Below are 19,384 nucleotides of genomic sequence, written 5' to 3'. Positions count from 1 at the left end.
CAGAGTCGTTTCCAAACCACGTGAAAACTCTTTTGCCCTCTGTGGTTAAAAAAGTTGGCGAGTCAACACCCATTTCTTTCCCTACAATTCGTTCCAGCAGCTCTCCAGCTGGTTCCAGGTTCGGGTGTTTCCTCGGCGCATCTTCTTCTCTGGCCCCAAGATGTGGAATGATTGTTCATTAACACCCTCAGTCGCTGGAATTTTCTTGCAACGACATAGACTTACCCAAAAGACCTCTTTCTGCTAAAGAGTTTAAAGAGCAAAGACGTGGTCGAAAACAGAATGGCTCTCTGCCCAACTTTCCTACACATAAATAAAAATGACCAAATTGATACAGTGGAATTGTTAAGATTTCCGTTCTAATTTAACTGACATCAGGGCACTGATAGATTCTTATCGCGCTTTGTGTGTTTTTTCATAGGAAACGTTTTTGAAACCTGCCAGTATAGTCACATTTCGGAATTTTTTAATACCGCAATGCCAGTTTGTGTGATGGATGAGTGTATAGAGGTGTGGTACTGCTGGTTGAGCAGTACATGCCCACTCTATTTTTGCCACTTGATACATCCTTGGAGACCGTAGCCATTTGTATTTCCTTGGGTCGTACCATCATTGTCTGTTCTCTCTACCTGTCTCCTGGAAAGACCTATGATCTATCGTACCATGATGCTCACATTGAAAAGTTGCCGTCTCCCTTTATAATTCTGGGGGACTTTAATGGACATAATGCCCTCTAAGAAGGTACCGATATTGACTAGAGTGGTCGCTCCATTAAAAGTATCCTCTTGGATTACAACCTTTCTCTTTTCAATACTAGTGTTTAAGCTTATTTTCATGGACCTAGTCAGTCTTTTATTGCTATTAATCTCTCTTCCACTCCTCTTCACTTTTTCCTTCGTTTTATTGGGGGTGAATTGACAGTGACCCATGGACAGTGATCATTTTCCTATCATTTTGAGAGATACTGGCCGTGGTTCATGCCACACGATCTGCGTGCCCTAATGTAAGCTGAACCAGTCCAGTTGGCCTTTTTTCAGTGCTCTCTCAGAACTTCATCCTGCCGTCGTCTGTAAGTCCAATAAACGACTGTGTGGCAGCAGTAACTGACTGTGTCGTCCATGCAGCTGCTCAATCTATACCTTAAACATCTATACGTTTTCCACGGTATCCTCGTTCGTGGTGGAATACTGCCTGCCACATGGCACGGAAGGCTCATAAACGGGCCTGGGATACCTTTCGTACGTACATCACATTTCAAACTGCATCACAGGTAAGACATTAAAGGCAGAAGGACTCTTGGATTAAATTCACAACGAGCATCTCTTCTACCACCAGTTCCAAAGTCATATTTGAAAGGTCAATGGGCAGTACACTTCTGTCTTCCTTTCGATCTTGCTTTCCAATGACCAGGACGTTGCTGATGCCCAGAACATTGCTAGTACTCTCAGCAATAGCTTTTGCCGGATATCTAGCATTTCTCCTTCATCTCCCACCTTTTTAGTCATCAAGACTCGTGCAAAGCAATCGCATTTTTCTTTTCGAGCCAATCGTCTCAATGATTATAATTGCTCCTTTACGTTGGTGGAACTCAAGCTTGCTCTTCATCTGTCTGGGAGTACATCGTCTTCACTTGATGATATACGCCACGAGATGCTGCACCATCTCTTTCCTGTTTCTTGCTATTCTTCTGGTTGTTTTTAATCAGATCTGGTAGAAGAATGCATTTCCTGATGCTTGGCACCAGGCTATTGTCCTACCTTTTTCTAAGCGTGGGAAGGATGCCAAGATTCCTTTACACTATAGTCCAATTACTTTGACGAGCTGTTTTCGTAAAATCTTAGATATTTAATGCTCGTCTTATTTGGTTTCTCGGATCAAACAACCTCCTCTCGCTTATCACCCAGTGTGGGTTTCGACATTCCCATTTATACAGATGGTTTAAAATCAGGTGACGCTGTGGGCTCTGAAATGGTTTGTTATAGTTTGGTGGTTGCACACGGAATCTCCTCTACAATTTCTCTGTTCACTGCCGACTTGTACCCCATCTCTCTTACCTTGGATCACGCAGAAGCTATTCAATACATGAACTGTGCTATTGACACTGACTCATTTAGCTCTTTACTGGTCCTGGAATCGCTTTACGTTAGTTCTCACCCTGTTCTCGCCGTCGATACTCAAAAACGATTATCCCATTTTTCTTTATCATCTACTTCTATCCAGTTTCTCTAGAGGCCAGGCCACGTTGTTATTCGTGGGAACGAGCTCGCTGACATTGCAGCTAAGTCGGTCTGTTCTGGCGCTATCACTTCCATACCTGTTACATACATGGACAATGATTCCAGTTTTTAACTCATTGTTTTTTATGTGGAAATGATGCACCAATGTGTTTGTCTGTGTGGCACATAAGTCACAATAGCCCACATTTTACTGTCGTGCCATCATTACGACTGTGAGAAACGGCAATATTTTAGACATTTTTTAAACATAGGTTCACCCCTCATGTAATAAAATTTTTACTTTTTTTTGTTCCTGGGCAGAAAGTGTTATTTCCCAATTTCTTATGCTTAAAGTAAATGGAAAAAACCTGTTTGTGTCTTCAAACTTTGCTTTCGTGACCTGGGTAATGAAATTTTCAAATTTATCCATTTTCCAGAACATTCCAGGTAGATTCAGTGCTGAGTAGCTGATAGAGAATATTCTCGAAAGTTACAAAAACTTTCTAGAATGTTGTAGAACTTACAATAATATTCTAGAACTTTCCATAATAACATATATACAAGGACTCACCACTCACCACTTCAGCTTAGTTTTAGCTGACTAAGCGAACGAATAGACCTATCTGATTTTATCAGAGATGACATCAAGAAGCTGCAAGCATTCTCCAGACGCAAGACAAAAGCGAAAACGTACTCTATGACAGCATCTACTAAAATGTGTGAAGCCTAAAAGGCATATTTCGGCATGCCTGTCGGGGAACAAGACAAACCCTGGGCACCTCATTTTACCTGCAAGCACTGCAAAAACTCTAGAAGGTAAGACGGACAATTTTTCTTACTTGAATAGTAAGATTTTACATTATGCAAATATTAGACCTTTTAAAAATTAAATATATTTTGATGCACCTCAAAGAGGAATACAACAGCGTCAAGACCTTGCTAGAAGCCTTGAAGTATGATGAGTATGGCTGGGAGGTTATCAGAGACTTCAAAATTGTGGCATTCCTGATGGGTCTCCAAGAAGGCTTTACCAAGTTTCCCTGTTATCTATGCCTTTGGGACAGCAGGGACACTGCAGCACACTACAACATGAAGCACCGGTCACAACGAACCGAGTTCTCTGTGGGGAGGCACAATGTCAAGTGTGAGCCACTAGTGGACCTCCAGAAGGTGTTGTTCCCATCATTGCACATAAAATTGGGTCTTATGAAACAATTTGTCACAGCTCTTGATAAAGAGTCTGCAGTCTTCAAGTACCTTCGAGACTTCTTCCCTAAGTTGTCTGAGACAAAGGTCAAAGCTGGTGTCTTCGTTGGACCACAAATAAAGAAGATCTTGGAGTGCACAGAATTCTTCAAGAAGCTCAGTAGAAAGGAAGAAAAAAGCTTGGGGTAGCTTGTCGCAGTGGTTTAGGGCTTCTTCGGTAATCACAAGGCCAAAAATTATGTGGAACTGATTGAGGCTCCGGTGAAGAACTATGGCAAAATGGACTGCAGGACGTCCCTAAAAGTCCATATCCTTGACGCTCATCTTGATAAATTCAAGGAGCGTATAACGAAAACATGATGGGAGACTATATTTGGGGGCTGATACGTGAAAGTGATTTACATTACAGTCGCAAATCTCGAAAAACTACTCACTTCTAAACATTTTTGTATAACTTTAATATAAATACATGTAAATCTTGATTCATATGTTGTTTTATTCAGATCTTATGTGAATAAAAATGTGCAGATTTGCCCGTTTTTACATATAAAATAGGTTAATTTCTAAATTTCATTATCCAGGTCACAAAAGCAAAGTTTGAAGGGAATAATGGCCATTTTCTTACTTTTACAACATAAGCAATCAAGAAATAACACATACTATCCAGGATCAAAATTTGTGTTACATAGTATATAGTGACACTGTCCATATTACTAACGTTTTTAAATTTTTGAAGGCCATTTGCCTTTTTAACTCTATTTAAGTTTTTATCAGCTGTTTAAAGTTTATTTAGTTTTACATTAATTCATTTTTTTATTTTAAAAAGATTTTACTTTTATTTCTTTTTTACCGGTTATTTGGCGCGGACAGCCTAATAGCTTTCCACCAATGAACGTCAAACAACCAATCAACCAGTGAAAAAATACAAAGTAAAGTAGCAGATAACCTGAAGATAATGAAAAACAGTTAAAATGAATCTCCTATGGCTGTTTCATGAAAAAATAACTCAATATTTTCTATAAGTAAAATTTAAAAATCAATATTGAATTTTTATTCCTTAGCATATCTAGTCTTGATGAAAACCCATCCTTGGCAGACAGTATCATTACAAGTAAAACGGTAAAAAGTAAATTTATGACTGATAAAATTTTCATTTATTTTTACCAATTTTTTCGCTCTACTTCTTTCTCCTAACATTTAAGTTTCTGTCAATAATTTCATTACTCCCCACGCTATATAATAAATTAACTTTTAAGTAAACAATATTGCACTTCAAAGTACACTTCAACATCTGTCAAAACCAAACAACCAACATTCTCTTATCCAAAAAATTCAGCAGGTGCACCAGACTATACATCCAAGAGTCCGTTGGTAAACGTTGCCGTAAAAAAATATTAAAAACGATTTGCACTTCTTAGTTGTGGGTACGTTTTAAAGTGACGGTCAAACCCAAATATCTGATCAGATTAGCCCAAAAGGTGATTATGGGTGCTGTTGTCTCAATTAGTTATTTTTTACTCTTTCAGTTCAAAATTAGAGACCCTTCACACAAGTAGTCCTTGTATATATTTGCGCGAATATACGAAGCAAACAAATAAAATTAGCACGAACATAAGGTGGCGTCTTTCTTTTGTTGTTTCAAATGTCTGGATCTTGTTATTACTAAATTAAAGACTCGATAAAGATTGTAAATCATACAGTTATTCACTTCTTGTACTTACCTTCATAATGGAAATCATAGACACTCTCACTTATTCTCTAACAATTCCTCCCAATGCACAATGTTTTTACGCAACTAGAAATCGGGTTTCGATACCAGTGGTAAGTAAAGTAGAGGTAATCCATTGTAATTAATTTTAATCAGTTTTTTACAACACTACTCATTCAATCGAGAAATACTGTTTCGAGTTATTTCAAAGTAAAATAGTTCTTTTGACTATTTAGGTTTTCCATTATTGTAACACATGCATTGTAAGATTTGTTGGTTTTAAAATTATTATTAGGATTGGGACCTGATGATTACGCTAATTAAAAAACCAACAGATGTCGCTACTTTACTTTTCAAATCTGTGAATGGTATTAAAATTCAAGGTACTAACTAGATGTTATCGCCCTTACAAATAAATTAATGGATTTGATACCTACCACAAAGATGTTCCAATGTTTCCCACAACATTTACAGTCTCGTGCAGTTTGTACTGTTGGGACAATACAAGTAATATCAGGCTATTGTAGTAGTTTTTTCTATATTTTTCTGCCATTAGAAAGAAAGTGAAACGGTTTCCCAGACCAAGCAACACACCTCCAATCATTTATTAATCAAAATTTGGCTCTAAACACATGTGAGGTCATGTTTTCCTACTTACATCTAAAAAAAGTAGTTTTTGGACTATTGTTTGTTGCCACATGACAGGATTTTAAACAAGTGTTCTATTCTTAATTTTGTTAGTGTTAACTGAAGTTTCTTACTTGAAGTGTTTAATATACTGAATCAACAAACGTCGTTCTCCAGCTAAATGTTTTTAATATTTCTTCTTAGACTTTAGATAAGGAGGTTAAATCTGTACACAGAATTCTAAGTGAGATTTAACTAGAGTATTTTCTTTTGAACTGTAATTAATATACCTCTAAATACACCTTAATCTTTTATCAACTCTACTACTTCACAGTGACTTATTCATCACCATGTTACGATTCTTTACTTCAGTCATGCTACTGAGTTGATCCTAATGTATATTTATACGTAAGATCAAAATTAAAATAAACAAGTGCATTATCTTGCACTTGCTGCAAGTAAAGGTCTACTATCAAAGATCTGTGAAACTAAGCAAATGATCCAAATCTTTCAACATCATCAGACAGAAACAAGTTGTCCAAAGTTTAATGTCATCTACAAATTTTACAAAGGCAATAATGCTGCCTCCATCAATATCAATAATGTAAATAAGAATAAGCAGAGATTCAAGCACTGATCTCAGAGACACTTCATTGGTATCGAAGGTTCGGACTGAATAGGCTTCTTGAATAACAACTTTCTGATTTTTATCATTCAACCATCCTCCAACCTAATTTACTATTCGTTCCCAAATTGATATTATTTCTTAGGTAATTCTTTATGTGACACCTTATTAAAAGTCTTTTGAAAATCTACGTAAAGCAAGCAAGTACCCTTTGCACCCTTTAGATAACACCTAACATCTTTAACAAAAAAGCTCTTACTCTACCTTTTACTCAGTATTTCCTGTTGGTATTAGGTAGCAAATCACAAATGCTCCTTTTCCAATAATAATTCTAGAAACTAACTGATTATGAACTTTGAGATGTGATAATTGAGTTTAAAATATATAATTAATATTTTCTAGCACTTATACGTTATAAATGGAACGTTATAAAACAATTATCTTTCTTCCAGTAGCTATTCCTGGATCACAGATTCCAAATTTCAAACAACTATTTTGTTGAACCATGTAAGTTCGGGATTCTAGGAGCAATCAATAGTGATTATAATTTAACGATCTTATTTTTTTTTTCACATCTGTCCAGGGCATAAAGAAGTAAAAATGTTTTTATACAGAAAATAACATATAATTTAAATGTTTTAGCAGTCAAACTAACACCAGTTCTCCAGAGTTAAAAGAAATTATCAGCCTTTCGAGCTTACTGAACATTTACAAAAAAGGCGAAATTTTACTGAGGCATAGAAGATGGCGAAACAAATCATTTTATTAAGTATAACATATACGATGAATAGTGCTTTTGATATTAGACAATTTTATTATATTCTCGTTATTTAATATATTAAGGAAATCAAATCAGGATTGTTTTAAATAAATTTAAGATTTATCTTTTGGCTGTCACGATTCTCTGTCACAGAGGTTTTTACAAGCAGTAATATAATATATCATCTGGGCTGTGCCTGTGGCAATCAAAAGTCTATCTAATACGTTATTTGTAAATGCAATAAGAAATTATCCTTAATCTATGACTATTAGAAAACAATAAGTATATCTTAAATGTCGTTTTATTCATAACTGATTTATAATATGTTACAAGATACTTAAGGGCAATGTGAAAAATATAGAATTTTTACTGTTCTTTTAATAATTAGGCGCAAAGTTGCACAACGAGCTTTCTGTGCTCTGTCCACCACAGGTATCGAAATCGGATTGTAACAATGTGAGTCCGCAGACATACCGTTGTGCCACGAGAGGGGGTAAATTTTATTCTTTAGGTATTTATTTTCTTTTGTTATATTTTATATATTATAAATTATAATTAATATTTTTCCATCCATTCAACGAAAACTTCAACAACAAAACGCTCCAATTGTTATCCCTAATTCCGTTAAATGACCTATCCATATTAATAACATCCAAGAAGATGAATGTCGCTAAGGTATTTTTTTTTTTACTCAAGTGATGTTCGTTCAGCGTTTATGTGAAGAAGTTGAGATGTAAGAGAGAATGTATTCATAAGTCAGTAAGTACTTTCGGTAAGGTTGTGATAAGTAAATTCAGTTCGTTGTTTTAGATGGTTACTTTTTGTAATCACTCTATATCAGTTACTAAATAGCGTATATCTTACTTTCGAGCTGTTAATTTACTATAGTCTTCACTAACTATATAAATTATTTAATGGGATATTCAGGCTTTCCTCACTTCTGAGATAGGTTAACTGAATTTACTATCAGTTAGGTAAACTTATAAGATTTCGTTCCCTCGTTCGTGATTTATATCCTTTTATTGTTTGGTCTTATACTCTGGTAGGATGGGTTGTTGCTGATAGATTGGTGTTACAGAGTACACCACCTCTAGTACACTCCTCAATTCTTATTTCTTTTGTGTTTTCTATTTCTGCTGGAATTCTCTGCTAGGATAGCGATAAGTCTATGGCTTTCCAACGTTAAAATCAGTGGTTTGATTCCCATCGGTGGACACATCAGATAACCCGATGTTACTTTTCTATAAGAAAAACACACATTATTTTTACTGGAATCTGCTGTAAAAAAAATTGTTGGTGTTTTCCTTCATTATTTTCTTCTTTAGCAAGTGTTATAAGCATCTTTTGTCTAGATGAATTGTAATTATGTTTTTATTCCGTCTTCTTACCTTCGATATTACAAATTTTGTTCAGTCTCAAAACTAAGCAATATACGACACCTGTTGAAGTAGTTTGATTGATGGTGTAGGTATTTGCCTACACCTGCGGCTTTTTTGTAAATGCATGTGGTATATTATATTATTTGGTTTGCTGCTCACCACGTTTAGGAATGAAACGTTTCATATTTTTCAATTTCTGCTATGAATTATATCAGGCAGTCCATGAATTTTGGAACCTTGTTATAAGTTAGTTAGTTTGGTTTGGTTCGAATTTCTTGCGAGGCTACACGAGGGCTATGTGCGCTAGCCGTTACTAATTTAGCAGTGTAAGACTAGAGGGAAGGCAGCTAGTCATCACCACCCACCGCCAACTCTTGAGCTACTGTTTTACCGTCACATTATAATGCTCCCACAGCTAAAAAGGCGAGCATGTTTGGTGCGACGGGGATTCGAACCCGCGACCCTCGGATTACGCGTCGAACACCTTAACCCACCTAGCCAAAGCCGGGCCAATCTTATAGAATGAAAAAGTTGGCTCACAAAGAATTCAAGATATAAAATTAAAGAAAAACATCATACGTTTAATTTGACTGATATGAGGCTTAAAAGAGTGTAGAATATCAAGAAAACTTGTGAAACAAGAAATTAGGGCATCAAAAAGGATATATGAGAAAAGGCTGGTCGAAAATGCAAAAACTAAAAGTAAGAATTTATGTAAGTACTCTAAGGATCAATAAAATGTTAAAATGTGGGCAGGACACTTGAGCGATGATATCGTAAGTCTAGCATCTGATCCTTATAGGATGGCTTAGTCATTAAATTTTGGTTTTTCTTCAGTGTTATTACATCTTAAACAGTTGATAATTGGAAACGAGATCAAACAAGATGACTGCATTAATTCTTAGCTGATTAAGAAAAAATTGGGAACTATAAAAAAAGATAATACTCCTGGGCCAAATAATATTTCCCCAAGGATCTTGAAAGAACTTAAATATTAGATATGTGAGTCACTTACTACTATTCTTCGTCAGTCCTTGAATAGTGTGCAATTATCAGAGTATTGGAAGATAGCAAATGTAAGTCTTTTTTTTTTTTCAAAAGAAGTGATAAAATTTGACCCAATGATTAAAGAAAACACACGTTCCTTAAAGACTAGATATTTTAAGATAAATATTGTTCGTGCAGCTTTGTACTTAAAGTTTAAGTCTGGAAGATTTTTTTTTCTTTATCCTCAAGACGTGTTTGACAAAAATTCATAATTAGATACATCTCAGTAATGGTAGAACGAAGCCAGTGCAAATTAAAAATGTTTATAAATATAAAATACTTTAAGCAAACGAGTCAGTGCTGTTTCAGATTAGGCTGGATAATTTGTTAAAACACACGAGTGCCAAACCAGACTCTCAAATTCGTGTTAATGTTGTTTTCCTAAGCCTTTAAGCATATTTAATATTTCAGCTGCTGCCTTTTGGTGTGTATAACATTATTTGTTTTCCACTAGCTGGAGCACCCATCCGTTTGACGGGTGAAATAAAACCTCATTTGTAACAAAGGATAGGAAATTGTGCTTCTATTTTTTCTTAATATAATAAACATTGAAAGTGTAATATAAATATAGAAAGGTACCAATACCGAAAAGAAAAACATACTGCTATCAAGAATTCTAACAACGGTGGTTCCGTATCTCATTCTAATGCTAATAAATACGCAATATTGGTATGTTTTCCGACATTAGATATTAAATTACAGGAGGACCGAAACCCCCTAACGTCCTTTTTTATGTCATCCTGTATCAATGCGTCAAGCTTGGTGCTGATTGATCAAGGAGATATGTATAAGGAACAGATACATACACATATTGACGTTTACTTATATAAAAGTCAAACTACTTTAGATTATTGTTGAAAACAGTCTTAAAGGATTATACTTCGAGTACATGTGATACAGGACGTCATCAGGTACCATGACAACCAATATGCTAACAGCCTTAAGGTATTTGGTTTCTTCTCTACATTCAAGTAAAAGTGGCTAGAATTTTTGTAAACGTAATTAAGACAAACTTATTAAATCAATATTTAGCAACAAAGTTACTTATACCTGACTAAGTTAGTTTTTGATTCAAAATAAACATGGAAGAAAGTTCATTTCTTATTAATACAGTTTTTTTTCTGAATTTATTCGAAGATAAAAGAGAACTGGCTTCAAAAATCTAGAATCTGAAAATGCTTAAAACTTTAATTTTATGACATGCCGTGATGAATGTAACATGACTTTGTACAAAGATGTCCATGAAAAAAATCTTTTATTAAGAACATGTATATTTCTTTTGACAAAACATAAACTGTCTGATATTTTACATCTTCAGAATATTTTGTATTGTTTGTTTTAAATTTCGAACAAAGCTACACAAGAGTTATCTGCGCCATCCGTCCCTAATTTAGCAGTGTAAGACTAGATGGAAGACAACTAGTCATCACCATCCACCGCCAACTCTTGGGCTACTCTTTTACCAACGAATAGTGGGATTGACCGTCACATTATAACACTCCCACAGCTAAAAAGGCAAGCATGTTTGGTACGACGTGGATTCGAACCTGCGACCCTCGGATTAGGAGTCGAGTCTCTTCACTACCTGGACATGCCGGACCTTTTGTTCTGTCAAACTTGAAACAAAAATATTAAGATTGTTTGGGGGGCATTCGGTATCTGTATAAAAGTTAAAATCAAAAAATGAATAAAATACGACGTTTATCTGTTTAAGACCGCAATGTTCACGGCTTCAACCACAATGTTTACGGCTTCAATAAAAACGTTTTATTGTAGTTAATTTTATTTTTGTCCTGCGTCCTATCGTTGATTTCTGAAAGTCTCTTACCACACTGCACTTTGTATGTTTGTTGTATGTTCTATAGATGTGTCCATGATGGAGCTAATTATTATAACTTCGGGCTTAAAATCGCAAATCGTAATCCAACCCGAGAAATATTTTTAAATGTTAATCTTGTTCGTATGACCTAACGAACATGTGTTACCAACTATCGTATATCTAGCTGTTAAATGTTAGATTTTTATATTGCACTGAAAACAAATCTCCAAAAATCGTTAGAGCCCACGAGACAAATGCACTCATATTTTACACAAATTTACAAAACTACACTGTCGATTTCTGAAGAGTATAAATGAAAAACAAAAGGGTAAAAAGTCAGACATGTTTTTATTCTTATAAATATGAATTTAATGTATCAATAATCAAGTCACATATTTCTATGAATGATTTATTTCTTATGTAAAAATAGATGAAGTAAATGCTTAAATTTGGAAAAGAAGTATACTTAAACAATTTAGTTGTGTAATTTTTATTATATATTAAAGATCTGACAAAAATATTTGTATTGTATTTAAGATGTGATGTGTACTTACATTAAAAATAAACAAAAATGTCAGCTAAGAGATGATGAAATACGGTGATATAATTACAGTACTTCTAACGCTTTTGACTAAACCTCCGTTAAAGCAACACATGATCTATTATTTATCAGTTGACGTACCAATACGTTTTACGAACACTCTGTATCTTAAATTAAAATTTATTTAATATCACTCTTATGTTTATCCCAGAGTCTATTCGGGATTTAGTCAGAATCCTGTTGTCTTTAAATGTATAACACTGAGGTGTTTGCACTGTGGCCTTTTTTAACTTATTGATGTTGTGGTTCTAAACACAGCATCTGCTTAATCTTAAATTCGATGGCATCTCGATCCCTGGACGTAAGTTTTAGGAAACTAACGTTCTGGTTTTGTTTTAATTTTTTTCAAACTTGTCTCTAAAATAGGTGGTGTGATACCTTAGCTAGTATATTTTGATGCCCCGAATATTGTCCTGTGATGCCAAATCAAAGATACTATAATTTCAGATTAAGGGCTTTTGACGTCTAATATAAAAAACTGAATTACAAACTAGGAAACTATGGCATTCAAACAAGATTCCTTTAATGCACGATGGCTTTGGGCCATTCAAACAACGAAAGTGTGCTTAATATAAAAGAAAATGATATTAGTTTGAAACAAATAGACTAACAAAAAGAATTCATTAACTTCCATGGTACCAAGAATAACCTCTACACAGTAACAAGATAAAACACTTGCCAAGTGAATACTAGAAAACGTTTGGATTTAAAAGAATATGAAGAGATCCAGTGATTTCATAACACAGTGACGTCATCGTTTCCTACATATTGTTGTGTATTTTGAAATTAAAAATTGAAAAACAAATTGTTCATAAGAACTCTTCAAGAACTGAGCAACCTCATACATGATCAAGTTTTGAAAGCAGGCGTTTCATCTCCAGGAATCCACTCTTAAATAAAGTAGATCATCACAGATGTGTTGATCAGTTCGGAACACAAGACATTTCCTTCATTGTTTTATATTGTAAATACTGCAGTAAAAAAAGAAGCGAAAAAGGTGAGACAGCAACAGTGTTGTTGTCTGAATTATGTTTAACATGAATTTACACGTTTGAAGTCAATGCTTGTAATTAAAAACTGTCTAAGGTTTTTCGTATGTGAATATAGTTGTATGGTACGTGTTAATGTTGTTGATCTTAGAACATGATGTTGTCAGAATTACGTTTAACTCAAAGTTGTGGTGTTCAAAGTCTATGCTCAACATTAAAGAGCAGTATTAACTACGACTTTCCCATACGTGACCGTAATATAATTAGAACGTATAAATTAACTACTGATGTTAGAACATGATACTAACAGCTTATATCATATGTTGCTGTCTTTTATTGTTTTAATACTCAAGTAAGTGTATTTTAGCATACTGTGACGGTTATTTTGATACAATGTTTTTCAACTTCAAATTGTATCTATAAATAACTATCCTCGAATACTCAGCGGTAAGTTTGATGGCTTATAAAGCTAAATGTTTGGATTCGATCCCTGCGTTGTGATTAACAACAAATAAATAATCTTTAAATATACACACACTGGTTTAATAAACCGTGTTACTTCTGTTCAGTTTTATCTATTAACACGAGGCTGGCATGGCCAAATGGTTAAGGCACTTGACTCGTAATCGAGGATCGCGGGCTCGAATCCCCGTCACACCAAACATGCTTGCTCTTTCAGCCGTAGGAGCATTACAATGTTACGGTTAATCCCACTATTCGTTGGTAAAAGAGTAGACCAAGAGTTGGCGGTGAGTGGTGATGACTAGCTGCCTTCCCTCTAGTCTTAGACTGCTAAATTAGGGACGCCTAGCGCACATAGCCCTCGTGTAGCTTTGCGCGAAATTCAAAACAAACCAAACCAATTAATAATGTATTTGACTAAATATTATTTTGTTAGTTATTTCATAGAGATGTTATTCTTCTTCTATAAAATGATTACTTCATTGAATAACACTCCAGCACACTTCAGTGAATAACACTCCAGCACACTGTGTCACAAAATTTGTTCAAGCAACAGTAACTAGAAATTAACGTTATTTAAGGAAATTTGCTTTCCAAATATGCGTTCGTTCATTACATACCAAGCAGTTTTCTGAAATAAGCATATCTAGAAGCAACGTTTTTAAACACTAAATAGTAAATAAAAATAAATATCATCAGCTTCATAAAGAGAAAATATTAAGTTCTATCCAACAGAGTGATGTTGGATTCTGATGTTTAGTAGCTTAAATAGATTGAAAAAATTATCGTGTGTTGATTTAATAAAGGTTACTCGGGAACAGTTATTCAAGCAATTAATGATATAAATGGCGACTCGATTACTACTATGTTTGTCGTATCCCAGCCGAAATGATCACTTTTGGTGTTTTGCGAAAGGCCTCGTCGGTAATTGATTTCGTAATACACTGCGATCAACGTACTGTAATACTCTAATGTTTATTTTTACTCTCAAACTCTTTATAACGTGTAATATCTTATTACGTATGATATACAGATAGCATCAGACAAAAATCACGTTACATTTCTATATCATGTTTAATATTTGCTTGTGTATACAGGTAACATCAGACAAAAATCATATTACATATTTATATCATGTTTAATATTTACATTTACTTGTTAAATAATACTATGGTCAAATAAAAAAATACTATTAATGCAAATGTATAAAATAAAATGGATTCTCTGCACCACAGTAAAGCCTACTTACTTGTATAAATATCTCCTGGGACGTACTTTTCTGGGCCTCCAGAGATCTTTAATTGAAAACCATTGTCTCCAGGAGTCTTTGGGGTGTTGTAATTCTGTGGTTTTCGGTTACATCGACCTCTGTAACGCTGAGCAAGTGACAATGAAGAATGTACTTCCGATCGTCGATCTCGAAGATTGAAATTTTGCTGGTCCACACACTGAGCAACAAAAATAACAGTAACAAATGTTAACCATACAAACGCCATCTTTGTATATTTCTGTAACTTAGCGTCAACGAAATAGACACCAATTTAAAGAAAATCTTCTCTGACAATCTGTAGGACGATGTCGCACGTGGTCATTTCTTGGAAATCTTCAGAAACACCTCACACAACGTACATTTATCAAAAGAGTGGGAGTTCTCGCGCACGCGTATGTCACTTTTGTTTTCAGTTTGTCATAGACAGAAGCAGCTGTTGCTAGTCTAGTTGTCAGTCATTGGTTGCAAAACTATGAGAAGAAACTTGTATTACTGGTAAAGGGGCAGAATGTTTCATGGATATTCAAGATTTATGAAAATAAAGAAAATCGAAGATTCTGACTAAACGTGAACTTTATCTCAAGAACTATGAAGCAGTTGTGATATAGCAAAACCTCAAAATTGAATTTGATTATGAATAAACAAAACCATTCAAGCTGGAAGAGAACTACAGACTTATCAAAATCTGGATGAGCTCACCCAGAAAAACAGGATTAATGACTAATCGATAGTGATTGAGTATAAGTTAGGCCAAATGACTCTCCTATTAACTGGTGGGTTGCTTTTTTTTTTTTAATTTCACTTAAAATTACACGAGAACTATCTGTGATAGTCGTCCTAAATTGAGTAGTGTAACACTAGAGGAAAGAACATCACCACTCATCTCCAGCTCTTGGTCTACTCTTTTACCAATAAATAGTGGGATTTACCGTCACATTATAACGCTCCCATGGCTGAACGGGTGAGCAAGTGTGGTGTGACGGGGATTCGAACCCACAACTCTCAGGTTGCGAGTCAAGCGGTCTAACCCCCTGGACATGCCGGGTCTTAACCGGAGGTTTTAACGATTTTTCCTTTAGGTCATTCTTTGTAACATTTCGACCATACATGTATACAAGCAGCAAATACTTTGGATTTTGTTAAAACAAGACATATTTTACGCAAAGGAATTTGATTTTTAAACTGTTCACGTTGCATCAATAGACGAATAATGTTCACCTGCTTTCCTTTCACATTATGTTCTTCATACGGACTATACGGCATTTTTCTTGCCCAATTTCAGATTATTAATATTTTATTAATATAAAAGAGACGAGTTTCTGCTGCAACATTAAATGGAAGTAATAGAAGAAACAATAGGAGTGTTTATTGCGAACATATTAGTTGAATTTGAAGGATATCCAAAATTATTTGTTATTAAGTACAAAGTTACACTATAAGTTGTCTGCCTGTTGGTATATCAAGCACAGCGCCGCTCTACAAAACAGTCGTTATGGAAAGATAATAAAAGTAAAAATAAAGTATTGCAGAAAATTTACGTCAAGCGATTTTAGTGACATCACTTCCGTTTCTCTAACAAGGAAAGATGATCGCTACTGACGTGGATTTTAGTTTTACTTTTTACACGTTTTCTATTAGAGAGACATCGTGCCATTGCCCCAGGATCCCACACCTTTCCTTAACATTTTTATTTGATCTTTTTAAAAAATGTATAAAAATACAGAAGGGGTAAAATAAACGTTCAATTATTGAATGGACATAATAAATGTGTCACAAAAATGTGTGCATAAATGTAGAAACTGCATATTCCACATAATTTTGAAGCTATTATAAACGTGTTGACAACTGTATTTCTTTAGAGAAAACGATTTGACTGTAATAAAAATCACTAAGGACAACATTTTTTACCTCAAAACCAATGAAGAAGCCGTTGTCTTGTAAGAAGTCATGTATTGTAAATCTTATTTATTTATGACAACATAAAGAAATCTTCTAAAACTATGCAACGTGCTGTCCCAAAGTATCTAACATTTATCAATAAATCTTTCAAACGCGCCTCTTTGAGTTCAATCACTGACATATTTGCCCAAACAACAGTAGAATGACTTGCAGCCTTAAAAATACGGAAACATAATTCAACAGATGGCTGACACCATCAATATTGCTTTCTCAGAATACGAACCACAGAAACGGAAAATTTCTCGCTACACCAACGAATGTTGTTCTACTCAAACTGTTCTGACTGGGAAAAAATCGATAGAACGTCACCTTTCCTTTTTCACGAAACAGTGACTCTGATAGTCACGGTTCAGTAGTGATATTGTTACATTGATTAAGGTAGTAGAATGCTAAATCAAGCCGGGTGTAACAAAATTTGTCTTTTTTGCATCTATCTAACTTCTACTGGATGGCCTAAATGTTGATGACATCATTCCTGTATATAGACTGTTTTATCTTTAGTAGTTTTGGACATTCCAAACGATCGATATACATTCAGTGTAATTGCATATGATAGAACATTTTCATTCTAATGTCTCTCTTCTCTTTCGGCTAGAGCCCGGCATGGCCAAGCGTGTTAAGGCGTGCGACTCGTAATCTGAGGGTCGCGGGTTCGCATCCCCGTCGCGCCAAACATGCTCGCCCTTTCAGCCGTGGGGGCGTTATAATATGACGGTCAATACCACTATTCGTTGGTAAAAGAGTAGCCCAAGAGTTGGCGGTGGGTGGTGATGACTAGCTGCCTTCCCTCTAGTCTTACACTGCTAAATTAGGGACGGCTAGCACAGATAGCCCTCGAGTAGCTTTGTGCGAAATTCCAAAACAAACTAAACAAACAAACAGCTTTGTGCGAAATTCAAAAACAAACAAACGAAGAAACTCTTTCGGCTTATATACTTACTTATCAGCAAATCCATGTTTTTCCAAGAGATCGTTTTCTGTGTTACAAATTAAGAATTATGATGATTAAAGATCTGCACACCCACCACCCTCTGTGGTTTGACGATACGAGTGACGACTCCCACCTCTAAAAACTAAGTTTCGGTACTCATGGTGGGCACAGCACAAATAACCCATTCTTTACCTTTCTTCTTACCAACAATCAGTTAAAGATTCAAGATCTAAGTTATCTGCCAGTGTCCAACACTGTGGCGAAACGTGGTAAATATGTTGAATTAGAAAGTGTTACAACTATATTTGGTACGATATCTTTGATGACAGATGTCAGTTTTTATTTTAAACAGTTTACTTACTTGACTACTTTATTAAACAGGACGAGCTTGTATATATTTTATATCTAGGTGAAAATAAATGCTTTGCTAATTATCCGTTATCTCCAATTTTTAACAACAAATAAATAAACTTTAATATACAGACTGGTTTAATAAAACCGTGTCGTTTCTGTCCAGTTTTATCTTTTTTCTTTAAGGGTTTTGATAAAACAATAAATTAAGCCATTTTCTCAATAGAGAAATCAAGTTCATCTGCTTTCCTTTCACATTCTGTTCTTTATACGGACTATACGGCCCCTGTTATTCAGTCATGTTGTTATTCATCAAATTACACAGGATATGCATATGATATCTATATTAATATTAAGGATATTATTTGAGTTGTTTAACATATGTGAACAATAATTCAGTTTTATAAATAATAATGGATTAAAAAATTATTAAATTTTGCACATATTTTCTGCTTTTGTTTATAAAAGAGAAATATGTTTTAATGAACTAAATCATGGTATGTTTAGTAAGAACGATTTCCAAATCTAACCTACATTCGTAACTGAATGTATGTTCGTTAGTTACGTGATTCAACAGTTCTTATATTACTAGTTCTAATAGTTTAAGTGTGAAAGTAAATAAGAATGCATAACAATACTTCACCAACATTATGAATGTTATATCTAGTTCCGATAAGAGGTTTCTCTCGTAACTTTAGTTCATGGCAGGGTAGCTAAAACGCTCGACTCATAATCTGAGGGTTGCGGGTTCGAATCCCCGTCACACCAAAATTGCTCGCCCTTTCAGCCGTGAAGGTGTTATAATGTGACAGTTAATCTCACTCTTCGTCGGTAAAAGAATAGCCCAAAACTTGGCGCTGGGTGGTGATGTCTAACTGCTTTCTCTACGGTTTTACACTACTAAATTAGGGACTGCTAGCGCAGATGGTCCTCATGTAGTTTTACGCGAAATTCAAAAACAAAGAAATAAACCTTAGTTCTGTGTACCAACAATACTATTGATATTATAAAATTGCATGAACAACAAATGTTATAGCATGAACTAGATTATTTTATACCTTTATACGAGTCACTTACAAATAAAAATTAGGGTAAAAATTAATAATGCAATTCTGTTTATCCTGTTGTAATGACAACTATTTATCATTATTACTTATTTCTATTTAAAAATGCAAGAGCATTACTGTTCTCCACAAAAGACAGTATAGATGCACTTCCAAATATAACCTTATCCTGGTAATTTCGTTTTGAGGTATGTTCATCATTACCTTGTGAAACAACTTTAAACCATCTCAATTTATATCAAATGGGTCGTGATCGTATTATGGGTGTGAGAAAAGCAACTTCTGTCAAAAAGATAGTTTTGGAAGTTCAATGAAGTGTTATTGGCACTTATATCCAGTCACGCTTTTACTCATTAACATGTACATAAGC

At 34.8% G+C, this 19,384-nt stretch overlaps 1 protein-coding gene across 1 annotated transcript in view; it reads right to left on the bottom strand.

The window, feature by feature from the left end:
* Positions 1-15,066, bottom strand: part of LOC143225632 (spondin-1-like) — a 62,635-nt gene extending 47,569 nt beyond the window's left edge. Inside the window, exon 1 of the mRNA XM_076455404.1 lies at positions 14,689-15,066. Coding sequence (XP_076311519.1) covers positions 14,689-14,935 — 247 coding nt within the window. The 5' untranslated portion in view covers positions 14,936-15,066. The remainder of the gene's footprint in view (positions 1-14,688) is intronic.
* Positions 15,067-19,384: the final 4,318 nt, after the last annotated feature.

Source organism: Tachypleus tridentatus, chromosome 9 (genome assembly GCF_004210375.1).
Source record: "Tachypleus tridentatus isolate NWPU-2018 chromosome 9, ASM421037v1, whole genome shotgun sequence".
Taxonomy (NCBI): Eukaryota; Metazoa; Arthropoda; class Merostomata; order Xiphosura; family Limulidae; genus Tachypleus; species Tachypleus tridentatus.
Note: the sequence above shows the minus strand (reverse complement) of the source record. Positions and strands in the feature narration are given on the sequence as shown.